The sequence below is a fragment of the Salvelinus alpinus genome, chromosome 1 (genome assembly GCF_045679555.1).
Source record: "Salvelinus alpinus chromosome 1, SLU_Salpinus.1, whole genome shotgun sequence".
Taxonomy (NCBI): domain Eukaryota; kingdom Metazoa; phylum Chordata; class Actinopteri; order Salmoniformes; family Salmonidae; genus Salvelinus; species Salvelinus alpinus.
In genome coordinates, this window is record NC_092086.1 from 99,103,762 (window position 1) to 99,117,822 (window position 14,061).

At 43.3% G+C, this 14,061-nt stretch overlaps 1 protein-coding gene across 1 annotated transcript in view; it reads left to right on the forward strand.

Annotated features, from left to right (window-relative positions):
• The window catches only part of LOC139536424 (calcium-binding protein 7-like), a 29,097-nt gene extending 15,863 nt beyond the window's left edge, over positions 1 to 13,234 (forward strand). Inside the window, exons 2-5 of the mRNA XM_071336957.1 lie at positions 9,871 to 10,014; positions 10,150 to 10,262; positions 11,868 to 12,015; positions 12,212 to 13,234. Of these exons, the coding sequence (XP_071193058.1) occupies positions 9,871 to 10,014; positions 10,150 to 10,262; positions 11,868 to 12,015; positions 12,212 to 12,339 (533 nt within the window). The 3' untranslated portion in view covers positions 12,340 to 13,234. The remainder of the gene's footprint in view (positions 1 to 9,870; positions 10,015 to 10,149; positions 10,263 to 11,867; positions 12,016 to 12,211) is intronic.
• The last annotated feature ends 827 nt before the right edge of the window (positions 13,235 to 14,061 follow it).

Here is a 14,061-nt window from a genome sequence, read left to right on the forward strand (position 1 = left end):
TTAGCAGGTCGGTTTCCACTCTTACCGTACCAGGTGGTGAAAAGCCAATGGTGTCTGTCGAGGAATCGCGTTGTTTTCTCTTGGAGTTTGGTTCATAATTTTTTCCCCTGGTTCCTCTCTGACATGTTTTGACCTCGACTGCATGTAACGTATACGCTGGGAGTCAAAAAGCAGGTGCAGAAAGTGAGGTTAATACGGAACTGATACAAAAGAACAAACATGGGAAGCGTACTGAACGTGAGAGACAACCAATAACACCTAAGGACTGATGGTTAGTTGTTAGTAAACCGGCGACGTCGAGCACCGGAGCGGTGGAGCGGGAGTAGACGTGACAGTGGGCCGATCTGGATGGCAAAGGTGGAAATCTCAAATTTTGTTGGGATCTAGAATGTCGTCCACCGGAACCCAACACCGCTCTTCTGGACCGTACCCCTCCCAGTCCACCAGGTACTGTAGTCGACCCCCACAACGTCGGGAGTCCAGGAGGGATCTGACGGCATAGGCAGGGCTTCCCTCGATGTCCAGTGGTGGCGAAGGGATATCGTGGGAGATGGCATCAGCCAGGGGACTAGGAACCACCGGCCTAAGGCGGGACACATGGAAAGAGGGTGAGATCCGGTAGTCAGTGGGGAGCTGCAAACGGTATGTTACCTCATTGACCCTCCGGAGTACTTTGAACAAACCCACAAACCGGGGGCTCAGCTTCCGGCAGGGCAGGCGGAGCGGGAGGTTCCTGGTGGAGAGCCAGACACAATCACCAGGACGGAATACAGGAGCCTCACTGTGGTGGCGGTCCGCCTCCTACTTCTGTCGGTGGACGGCGCGTTGGAGCCTCACGTGGGCAGCGATCCAAACCTCCTCTGCATGCCGGAACCACTCGTCTGCTGCTTCGGTCGGGCTCTGGATCCACGGGGCCAGGGCCTGCTGGTACCCCAGGATGCACTGGAAGGGAGACAGCCCGGTGGAGGAGTGACGAGGTGAGTTCTGGACGTACTGCGCCCAGGGAAGGAACCGGGCCCACTCCCCCTGCTGGTCCTGACAGTGACTCCTAAGGAACCTCCCCAGCTCCTGGTTGGGCCTCTCCACCTGGCCGTTGGACTGAGGCCGGTACCCGGATGTGAGGCTGACCGTGAGCCCCAGCTTCTCCATGAAGGCTCTCCATACCCGTGAATTGGGGTCCACGGTTGGAGATGATGTCCTCCAGAAGGCCATAGTGCCAGGAAACCTGTTGGAACAACGTCTCACCAACCTGGAAAGCAGTAGGAAGACCAGAAAAAGGGATAAAATGGCAGGATTTTGAGAATCTGTCCACAACAACCATAACAGTGGTGAAACCATCAGACGGAGGAAGATCAGCAACAAAATCTATGGACAGATGTGACCAAGGCTGCTGAGGCACGGGAAGGGGAAGTAGTTTCCCTGCTGGAGATTTGGATTGGGTACATATGGAGCAGGAGTTGACATAGTGGGCGACGTCCTGCGCCAAGGTGGGTCACCAGTACTTCTCAGAGAGGGATTGGATGGTGTGGGTGATATCTGGGTGTCCGGCGGCAAGGGATGTATGTGCTCAGGTCAACAGCCGATTTCTCACCCCCGTGGGGACATAGATGCGTTCTGGAGGGCAGGTAGCAGAAGCAGTTTCCCTTTCCAGAGCCTGACGAGGGCCACATCTATGTCCCAACACATGGGAACATACAAAAGATCAAACATGGGAAGCGTACTGAACATGAGAGACAACCAATAACACCTAAAGACTGATGACAAATGAGGGCTAAATAAAGGGGGAGTAATCAGGGTATTGATCAAGTCCAGTTGTGCCTAATTATGGGGCGCAGGTGTGCGTAATGCGAGTTGCCAGGTGTGCGTAATGCTGGGTTAACCGGTGGTTAGTAAACCGGCGACGTTGAGCGCCTAAGCGGTGGAGTGGGAGTAGACGTGACAATGCCTTCCTAATATTTATCAATGAACTTTTCTGTCCTTATATGTTTTTTTCGGGTTATTATCCAGTTTGAATGTTATTGCCCACGAGCAAATGGATCAGTGTAGTGCTACTATTTGGTCCGTTTTAGAGATAATGAATATTGCAATATCTCATGAGGCATTCTGCACCTCCATCTTCAGTCCGCCATCTGCTAAATAGTTAACCAAATAGATACCCGGACAATCTCAAATGTCTTTTTTGTCTGCCTTATAAAGTAATTGTATTTTGGCTGGGTGACTGGTTTCTGGGACTGATTACACTGTAATACTGCACTGTCCAAGTTTCAATATTAAAAACCTTTGTGCTCCTTGATGATACTGCAAAGTGCTATAATAATAATTGTATCAATTTCCATTTTCTCACCAAAATTACAATTGTTACAGATGCTATATGATAGAAAAATTATTAACAAAATAATGCATAATTTTTTTAATTGAAAATAGGTTATTAAATATGTTGTCAGGAGGTGTAACTATATTCATCATCAGGGAACTAAAGGGGATTACAGCGAATGGCACTTTTTTGTTATTCTTCCCAATAAATATTCCCTACGAACAAGAGTCAACACCTCAAAATAATCAGACTGAAACAGTTAATTCAAGTGCACCTCGACAGCTATGGCATAGTCAGGAAAGTATTTTAGGACTGCCAGTTCTCGCCCTTGAACAAGTCTGCCGAGCAAGATAAGACCACGGAGCACTGATTTCCTTAGAGTGAGATCCCATGTCTCAGTCTCCACCTCTCTTCCTGTTTCTCAATGCACAACTGACAGAGCTCACAAACGTTCTTTATAGATCACAGAATGTCAGAGAATCCCCCAGACACAAGACATTGTTGTAGGACTTAGATCACTTTCCACTTTGTATGCAAAGCTGTCTTCATACATGGTTACAAATGGGAAGATATAAGCACCTCATATAAAGAGATGAGGTCTCTGACTACTGTAAATCTGAAAATGAATTAGCTAATAAATTTGATACAATGCTAACATTTGACAGAGACCCATAACCCTCTGTATGACAGCAATGCTCCCCATCAGCTGATTTACACATAATACCTAACACACAGTTGAACAGACACTGGACTCTAATTGGGCTATAATAGAGTTCATACATAGGGTGTGTTCGTAAAATTCCATCTGGCTATCTAATCCGATTTCAGAGCACTCTCTTCTGAGTGTGCCAGAACGCAGAATAACTGATGAATTTAGGAACGCTCAACATCCATCGAAAATGACCGGTGTCAGTAAACATCTGCAAAAAAAGCGTAATTAAATTGTTTTAATTGACGTGTTGACGTGTTCTCTCATTTTATGTTTGGAAGTAGATAGCAAGCTAGCTAACTTTAGCCAGTTAGTTTGGGTGCTTGACTGCCGTTGTGAGGTCAGAATGCTCGGATCAACCCTACTCCTTGGTTAGAGCGTCCAGTGTGCTCACTAAATGCTTAGAGAGCGAAACGCTCTGAATTTTCAAAGGACAATCTGACAAAGCTCTGAAGCTGAATTATTGAAAATGTCATAACAAAGATCAAGTCATGACTGGAGATTGTGATAATTTCTTGGAGAGCTCCAGGCTCACAGTAAGCTATCTGAAGAGGAGGGATCTCTGGTAACCCTCCCTCCCTCTCTCCCCCCCCCCCCCTCTCTCTCTCTCTCTCTCTCTCTCTCTCTCTCTCTCTCTCTCGCTCTCTCACTCTCTCTCTATCTCTCACTCTCTCTCAGCCGCAGTCTCACTGAATGCAGAACCAATGTCACAGTGCCAATTCAGCTATATTATGATAAAAAGACAAGCCTTTTGAAAGAGAGAGAATTCTCATGAAATGGATGAGCAGGTCGCTTAAAATTGAATATCTGACACCAGCTTCAGCAAATACAATTGTCAGTCAGTTGGAACCACACAGTCTTGTGGTTTTTCATTTTTGTTTGATTGTTGTCAGTCATTTGTTGGGAAAGCATTGGGACAGTGCAGAATAGAGCTATATCACCCATACAAGACCTACCTGCAGAGTGAGACAGAAAAAACGGTCCTCCTCAGAGAGGGAAACTATGGTCCTGAGGCACTGGGGAGGAATAGGGCTCTGGCTCATAGGTGACCTTTTGTTCAGGGGGAACGGAGCAGACAGACCCCTGTAGAGATCCCCTTTCAGGGCTGGGCACACTACACCAGAGATGGTTTCTTTCTGCTCTACAGAGCAGATTGACTGAGGAGATTTTAATACACATCTAGATTGGAATCTTTTAAAGTGACTACCAGGTGGAAATGAAGGAATTGACTTATATCTTCAATAATGGAACGTTGTTCGGTGTGTGTTCAGGGTCCTGCCGTTGCTCAGGAATGTCAGCAATTCTACAGATCAGGTGTGTATTGTGAGCATAAATAATGATAGTCGACGTGAGACTTCAACTCCAGTCAAATATCTGCAGTTGTGCAATTACTTTGAAGAAAATGGACATGCGCAGACGACGAGCCAGGCTTTGTAGTATTCAATTCTCAAAGAAACAGATCATGAATTTAACTAATTTGTTAACTAACTGTGGATTTTTAAACTAACTGTGGGAAACTAAAGTTTTGAATGACTTTGAAAAAGTTCTGAACATGTAAAATAAATGATATGCCAAGGGAGCTAAGATTTCAAAGTATAACTCTTCTTGGCATAGGAGCAATTTGGTGGCCATAACCTTTACATTAAATCAAGGACTAAGACTTAAAACTACGACCTTCAAGAATCTATGACCTTCAACCTCTCTCACTCATATTAAGGATATCTGATAGAGAGCCAAGATATACTTGGAGCTGATTCGTAATATTCAGCATTGACAATTAACATATCATAACATCTATATAAAAAATATGGCTGTTTTGAAAGAGAAAACAAATAGGTGAAAAAGTGATTAATCGCTGCCCCAATAATGCTCAGTCACTGGTGGCTGTCTCTACAGCCACAACACTCCAAGGGGCATTGCAGTTATCAGCCTGATGGCGTCATACACTCAGTGGCCAGTTTGTTAGGTACACCACCCCTTCACGAAAATGGTTCACTCCTACAGACAGTGAGTCACATGGCCGTGGCTTGCTATATAAAGCAGGCAGACAGGCATCGAATCATTCAGTTACTGTTCGATTGAACGTTAGAATGGGCAAAACAACGGGCCTAAGCGACTTTAAGTGTGGTATGATCGTTGGTGCCAGGCGCGCCGGTTCCAGTAGCTCAGAAACGGCCGGCCTCCTGGGCTTTTCACGCATGACAGGGTCTAGGGTTTACCGAGAATGGTGCGACAAACAAAAAACATCAAGTCAGCGGCAGTCCTGTGGGCGAAAACAGCTCGTTGCTGAGAGACTTCGAAGGAGAATTGGCAAGATTCGTGCAAGCTAACAGGTGTGCCACAAACAGGCAAGTAATGGGCGCAGTACAACAGTGGTGTACAGAACGGCATCTCGGAACGCACAACTCGTTGGTCTTAGTCACGGATTGGCTATTACAGCAGAAGACCACACAGGGTTCCACTCCTATCAGCTAAAGACAAGAAGAAGCGGCTCCAGTGGGCACGCGATCACCAACACTGGACAATTGAGGAGTGGAAAACATTGCCTGGTCCAACGAATCTCAGTTCCTGTTGCGTCATGTTGACGGCAGAGTCAGGATTTGGCATAAGCAGCATGAGTCAATGGCCCCTTCCTGGCTGGTGTACAGGCTGATGGCAGTGGTGTAGTGGTATGGTCCCGTGATACCAACTGAGCAACGTTTGAACGCCACAGCATATCTGTAGCTGTTCTGGAGGCAAAGAGGGGTCTGACCTTTATTTAACTAAGCAAATCAGTTAAGAACAAATTCTTATTTACAATGACAGCCTACTCTGGCCAAACCCTAACCCGGACAACACTGGGCCAATTGTACGCTGCCCTATGGGACTCCCAATCACAGCCAGGTTGTGATACTGCCTGGAATTGAACCAGGGTCTGTAGTGACACCTCTACCACTGAGATGCAGTGCCTTAGACTGCTGTGCCACTCATGAGCCCCAAGTGGAGGGGTGTACTAGATGGGTGTACTTAATAAACTGGCCAATGAGTGTATATCAACAGTAAAAGTTGGCACTATATGAGCTAAAAGACAATTGTTCAATCACACCCATTGATCAGGTGGAAGTAATACATGTGTTGCTATTATAATAATATCATAAGCCATTTAGTAGAGAGTTTTCTCTAAAGCAACTTACAGTGATACATTTTACATGGGTGATGCCAGGAATCAAACCCACTACCCCGGTATTGCAAGCACCATGCTCTACCAACTGAGCTACAGAGGACCATTGTGAGGCTTTGAGAGGGGCAGAAAGATGTCTGATGGCCAGGTCAATGTGACCTCATCTCTCTGTCAGAGCTGATGGGATGTTAATCTGACACAGCAGAGAATTGAAACCGGAAGGGATACCATGAGAGGGAGGATTTCTCTTTTACTGAAACAATAAAATAAAAAGGTGATACCCTGACAGCAGATCAAACAACCAGAGCCAGAGCCTAGCTGTCCCCTTCCCATAGAACACACTTAACAATGGCTGGAGGACTGTCAGAGGACTGTCAACACAGCTGAAGAAGATGTAAGAGTTATTGATCCACACATCATATTGTTAGAACTGAGTATCTCTATGTGTATTTATTATGGATCCCCATTACTTCCTGCCAAAGCAGCAGCTACTCTTCCTGGGGTCCAGTAAAGTTAAGGCAGTTTATACAATTTTAAAAACATTACAATACATCCACAGATTTCACAACACACTTTGTGCCCTCAGGCCCCTACTCCACCACTACCACATATCTACAGTACTAAATCCATGTTACATTTACATTTACATTTACATTTAAGTCATTTAGCAGACGCTCTTATCCAGAGCGACTTACAAATTGGTGCATTCACCTTATGATATCCAGTGGAACAACCACTTTACAATAGTGCATCTAACTCTTTTAAGGGGGGGGGGGGGTTAGAAGGATTACTTTATCCTATCCTAGGTATTCCTTAAAGAGGTGGGGTTTCAGGTGTCTCCGGAAGGTGGTGATTGACTCCGCTGACCTGGCGTCGTGAGGGAGTTTGTTCCACCATTGGGGTGCCAGAGCAGCAACCATGTGTATGCATAGTGCGTATGTTATTGTGTCTGTGTGTGTGTGTGCGTGCGTGTGTGTGTATGCACGTGTCTGTGCCAATGTTTGTGTTGCTTCACAGTCCCCACTGTTCCATACGGTGTTTAAAAAAAATAAAATGTAAATCGAATTTTACTGCTTGCGTCAGTTACTTGATGTGGAATAGAGTTCCATGTAGTCATGGCTCTATATAGTACTGTGTGCCTCCCATAGTCTGTTCTGGACTTGGGGACTGTGAAGAGACCTCTTGTGGCATGTCTTGTAGGCTATGCAAGGATGTCTGAGCTGTGTGCCAGTAGCTTAGACAGACAGCTCGGTGCATTCAACATGTCAATACCTCTCATAAATAAAAGTAGTGATGAAGTCAATCTCTCCTCCACTTTCAGCCATGAGAGATTGACATATATATTATTAATATTAGCTCTCTGTGTACATCCAAGGACCAGCCGTGCTGCCCTGTTCTGAGCCAATTGCAATTTTCCTAAGCCCTTTTTGTGGCACTTGACCACAGGAGTGAACAGTAGTCAAGGTGCAACAAAACTATGGCCTGTAGGACCTGCCTTGTTGATAGTGTTGTTAAGAAGGCATATCATCACTTTATTATAGACAGACTTCTCCCCGTCTTAGCTACTACTGCATCAATATGTTTTAACCATGACAGCTTACAATCTAGGGTTACTCCAAGCAGTTTAGTAATCTCAACTTGCTCAATTTCCACATTATTTATTACAAGGTTTAGTTGAGGTTTATGGTTTAGTGGGTGTTTTGTTCCAAATACAATGCTTTTAGTTTTAGAAATATCATTGGATGTGGTGAAAATTGAATTATTATCAGAAACAGTTTATTACATTGAGGCCCTGGTATTTTTATCAACCTTCCTAATACTGCCAAGATTAGAGACACCCATGAAACGACTTGGTATGGAAAGAGATAACCGTATTAATCTCCATTATACATAGGATGTGAATGCTGAACAACTTTCTCATTAATTTGACAGTTATAGAAATCATTAATCACGATTTCCATTGATGTGCTTTCTGGGAAACATAGCAGTTATAACAGCACTCACTGTAATTGTATTGTGTGATTTGTCTTAATCCTGCTGTTGTGTCCCAGAGCAGTAGGGCCAGTCTGACCCTGGCCACAGATTAGACACAGGGACAAATCTATTTTCAGCCATCAGTACACCAAAGAGGTTCCGATATGCCTTTTATCAATTGCATTGAACAGAAGGTTAACACATGCACACAAGTGCTCAAATTATTCATCACAACAAAAGTAATTTGAGTGTAGGCTAATTGGTTTGCATGCTATTTCTATTGCAATTCTCCTGTCAAAAAATGAAGTTGTGTTTTTCTACAGATAATTACTTCACTAGCATATTGTAATTCAGATCCCATACATATAACAATACAATATTTATTGGATACTTTGTATGTGATGTGAGTACAAACAAGCCATAGTGAAATCTGCAAATCCTTTGGACTTTGCCTCAACTCACTAAATATAAATGGCCTATGGCCACTCAGCTACCATTGATGTAGGATCCATTCAATTGTTATACTGTTTAAGTAACAGCCTCCTTGGATTATACATTCAGCAGGGGAATATAAAAACCAGTTCCTCGAAACACATTATCCACTTAATTTGTCATTTTCAAACCCCTTGAGTCTTGTTACAATTTGGTAAGTGCAATATTTAAAGCCTCTTTGTCACTGGAAGGACTATTCACCACCAAATGTGGATTTAAAGTGGCATTTGCATGGATTATGCGCAGGTTGAGTTTAGCGTTTGAAATTAATTGAAGGTGGAAGGAAAGCGGTATACCTCATTTGAGCACAGTATTGTTGAAGTGACGTGCTGAAATCTTATGACTGTATGCACAATATGCTCAGTTTGTACTAGCTGATTCTGATCTGTTGTCTTTTACCGAGCCTGGAAAGATGGCTCAAAACCTCAGTGGTGATATACTGTATCTAAGTAAACTCCAGGTCAAAGATATTACAAGCCTTATCCAAACAACCATATAAAGCCCCTTACCATATTGATGAGCATTTTGTTTATTTGCAACCCTCCAGATCTGGTATGGAAACTATTCCATAACCCCTAGCTACTGATATTAGGCTTGTAGCCTCTCCTCTTGTGCTACAGTATTCTGTTTGAAGTGAATAAGATACAGTTGGCATCACAGATGTAAAATGTCAGTGCCTCTGCTGTTTGATGCAAACAAACACTCATAGATTTAAAGCCCTACAAATTCAGCTGAGCATTGAAAATGTCAGCCAACTAGCCGCAATAAGATATGAGCATAATACCACATATTTCTAAGTCAGCATTATTTACGTGAATATAACGCCACATAACTCTGAGTCTGAGCATTATTAACACATCAAATCAAATCAAACTGTATTTGTCACATGCTCCGAATACAGCAAGTGTAGATCGTGAAATGCTTACTTACAAGCCCTTAACCAACAGTGCAGTTCAAGAAGAGTTAAGTAAATATTTACCAAATAAACTAAAGTAAAAAATAACACAATAAAATAACAATAACGAGGCTATAGGGGGTATAGGTTAGAGGTAATTTGTACTTGTAGGTAGGGGTGAAGTGACTATGCAGTTCTCTATGAGTGGTTTGAGAGGTCAGGACAGCTCTGTTGTGTGGTGGGGAAATGTGAACTACAAATTATCAGTGCATTAGAAATAGAATATCAGACTAGTCTCAACCCTTCTACCCTCCATTTCCCCACAGAGATCCGCGAGGCCTTCAAGGTGTTTGACAGAGATGGAAACGGCTACATATCAAAGCAGGAGTTGGGGGTAGCCATGCGGTCGCTGGGATACATGCCTAATGAGGTGGAGCTGGAGATTATTATCCAAAGGCTGGACATTGATGGTGAGTTACAAACATACGCAATTTTAAATTAGGTTTACTGGGATAATTCAAGATAAACCATTGGTCCCATTACATGTGTAAAAGTGTCTGGCTGACAAAACTATTTACTAAATATCCACTCTCCTGTCCCTGCAGGTGATGGCCAGGTTGACTTTGACGAATTTGTTGCACTGCTTGGACCAAAACTTATTGCTGCTGGGATGCCTGATAAGTTCCATGGGGCGAACTTTGACTCTGTGTTTTGGAAGGTAAAGTATCACTAGTATCACTATCAAAAGCCTCATCTGTGCAGTCTCATTCTCTTCTTTCTTTTTCAGAGTTAATTATGGCTTAATATTTCCTCATCAGAGTGAGATGATTTTCCTGAGGGCTTTTAAAGCTTTTGTGATAATAAACCACAGTCAGTCTAATTAGAATTACCATAAAAACATGATAGGAGCTAAATGAGTCATTAAAGAGAGGCCGATTCCACTGTGGTTATGAAATCACGTATGATATTCCTAATTGCCATTGCAATCGTTCCCCTGAGATTCAAATTTCTATTCAATTTTTCCATGAGAGAGAGAGTATTCCAGAGCAATGTTCAGACAATTAATACAAACACTTTCTTAGTTGCTTCATTGTTTAAATTCTTCATCACTCCGTGATGACTGGATCATGACATTGGAAGTCATAATAGTCAGGGGGCTGTTCATGATTTTAAACTTCATAACAGTAATTCACATCAGAAGAGGCTGGTAGGATGAGCTATAGGAAGATGAGCTCATTGTAATGGCTGGAATGGAATACATGGAACAGAATCAAACATGTGGTTTCCATGTGTTTGATGTATTTGATACAGATCCATTAATTCCATTCCAGACATTACAATGAGCCTGTCCTCCTATAGCTCATTCCACCAGCCTCCTCTGATTTACATCCATGTGTCTGTGTAGAGATAGAAACCCTTGCACCTCTTATAATTGTCTAACATAGAAATACTCCCCTGTGTAACCTTGCTCAAACATTAATATGCAGACAGACACCTGTAGTTGTGGTCAGTAACCAAGTTTCCATACAACCTTTTTATGCGGGTAAAGTACATGTCGGATAAAAAATGTCACGACAGGCCTAATGGAAACAGAAAATTTGTCAGGAAATGTCCAAATGTTGTCAAAACAAATTACAATAGACAAGGTGAAATCTTTTTGTGTCTGTAAAGTTGATTATGCGAGAAATGTTGGTGGAAACGCTTATATGCGCAAATATTGATATAATAACAATTATATCGAGGTAAATTTGGAGTCACATGATGAAATGTTGTGTGGTCCTCCCAGTACGACTCGTCGGGGAGCATGCAGTTTATTAGGCTACAGATGACCTTCACAGGGTGGTGAACGTGTAAGTGGATGAGCTTAATGCTCCTTTCCAATAAATATTGAGGGTCTTATTCTGGTGACATGATGATCGTTGCTTTACTGCTGTTTGACAAATAAAAAATATTGTCGCTCTTATCCATAATAATCTCATCATGTAGACTAGCCTACTGTATCTGTTGTTGGCTAGAGCACATGTACCAAAACCAGAGTAGGCACATGTGCTATTTAACACAACAGTTTTTGTGATAAAACTATTGGTGTTGTGGAAAATGTTTGACACGATATATCAACATTTTTATTCGGTACATGAAAACGTAACTTTTTTTGTGTGCATTACCTCATCACACACTGATTGTTATCCGCAACAAGTACCTTTGGTGGAAACACACCACTGGTCGAACATTTGCATATTTTTTATGTGTATTTTTGGATATTCGCATGAAAATCTGTCGGATGGAAACCTAGTTAGTGTTCGTGTCTGGTACTATCCCCCAGTGTGACATGTCGAAGCTAACGGTAGATGAGCTGAAGAGGCTGCTGTACGACACGTTCTGTGACCACCTCACCATGAAAGACATTGAGAACATCATCATGACCGAAGAGAGCCACCTGGACAACCAAGTGTGCCAAGTGGACATTGACAGTAAGAGCTTCAGCCAGCACAATCTTGTTTAACACATTGCTGATAAATACAGCTATGCAATATTTCTAATGAGCAAAATTCATGCCACCGTCTTACGAAGGCTTGTAATCGATGGAGTACAATGTATTGTGTACTGTTTTCCTGATAGATTTATCTCTCTGTCATTGTCTCTCTATTTTTCTCTCTCTCTTCACAGCGAGCCCGACACAACAGGTGAAGCACACTTGTGTGCGGAAGAGTCTGATTTGTGCTTTTGCCTTTGCATTTATCATCAGTGTAATGCTTATTGCAGCTAACCAGATGCTCCGTAGAGGTATGAAGTAGAAAGTCCTTCACTACCAGAGGGGAAAATAGTTTTCTTCATTGTCCTTTCACACTCAACCAGTGACTAAGCAGAGACAAATTAAACTGAAAAAAAAGAACCAAAATGACATGGATTTTCTTTGATTCAGAGACACACTGAGTGTACAAAACATTAAGGACACCTTCGATATATTAAATTGCACCCCCAAAACAGCCTCAATTCATCAGGGCATGGACTCTACAAGGTGTCAAAAGCGTTCCACAGGGATGCTGGCCTATGTTGACTCCAATGCTTCTCACAGTTGTGTCAAGTTGGGTGGATGTCCTTTGGGTGGTGGACCATTCTTGATACACACGGGAAACTGTTGATTGTGAAAAACCCAGTAGCGTTGCAGTTCTTGACACAAACCGGTGCACCTGACCCCTACTACCATACCCAGTTCAAAGGCACTTAAATATTTTGGCTTTCCCATTCACCCTCTGAATGGCACACACACAATCCATGTCTCAATTGTCTCAAGGCTAAAAGATCCTTCTTTAACCTGTCTCCTCCACTTCATCTACACTGATTGAAGTGGATTTAACAAGTGACATCAATAAGGGATTATAGTTGTCACCTGGGATTCACCTGGTCAGTCAGTCATGGAAAGAGCAGGTGTCCTTAATGTTTTGTACATTCAATTACCCTTCTGTCCTGAGATCCATTTCGAGCCAGAGCATAGACCGAACCCGTTACTAAAACCGTCAACTGGACGAATGGGCATTCAGTGATGTAAAGTAACTAGTTTTAAGTTTCAAAATGTATTGGTCGTATGTACAGGATACACATGGTATACACTGTCCAACGAAATGCTAACTTGCAAGTTCCTTCTCGACAATACAACAACAATAAGAAATAATAAAAGATTACAATACAGGCACCGTTTCAAGTAGATGTCCTGGATAGGTGGGAACACGGTCCCAGGGATGTACTGGGCCGTCTTCACCACGGGACTTGCGATCGTGGATGGAGCAATTCCCGTACCAGGCCGTGATGCAACCAGTCAGGGCACTCTCAATGGTGCAGCAGAAGTATTTGGAGAGGACCCAGGGTGGCATGCCAAATTTCTTTAGCCCCCTTAGGAAGTAGAGGCGATGTTGTGGTGGTGTTGTTGGTCCATGTCAAGTCCTCGGTGATGTGGATGCCGAGGAACTTAAAACTGCTGACTCCCTCTACTGCAGTCCCGCTGGATGATGTGGAACTATACTGAACAAAAATATAAAAGCAACATGCAACAATTTTAATGATTTTACCTAGTTACAGTTCATATAAGGAAATCAGTGAATTTAAATAAATTCATTAGGCCCTAATCTATGGATTTCACATGACTGGGCAGGATGTGTAGCCATGGGTGGACCTGGGAGGGCATAGGGAGCTCCCCAACCACTGGGGAGCCAGGCCCAGCCAATCAGAATGAGTTTTTCCTCACAAAAGGGCTTTATTACAGACAGAAATACTCCTCAGTTTCATTGGCTGTCCGGGCGGCTGGTCTCCGATGATCCCGCAGGTGAAGAAGCCGGATGTGGAGGTCCTAGGCTGGCGTGGTTACACATGGTCTGCGATTGTGAGGTCGGTTGGACGTACTGCCATGCTCTCTAAAATGATGTTGGAGGCAGCTTATGGTAGAGATTCCTGCAGTCAACATGCCAATTGCAAGCTCCCTCAGAATTTGAGACATCTGTTGCATTGTGTGACAAAACTGC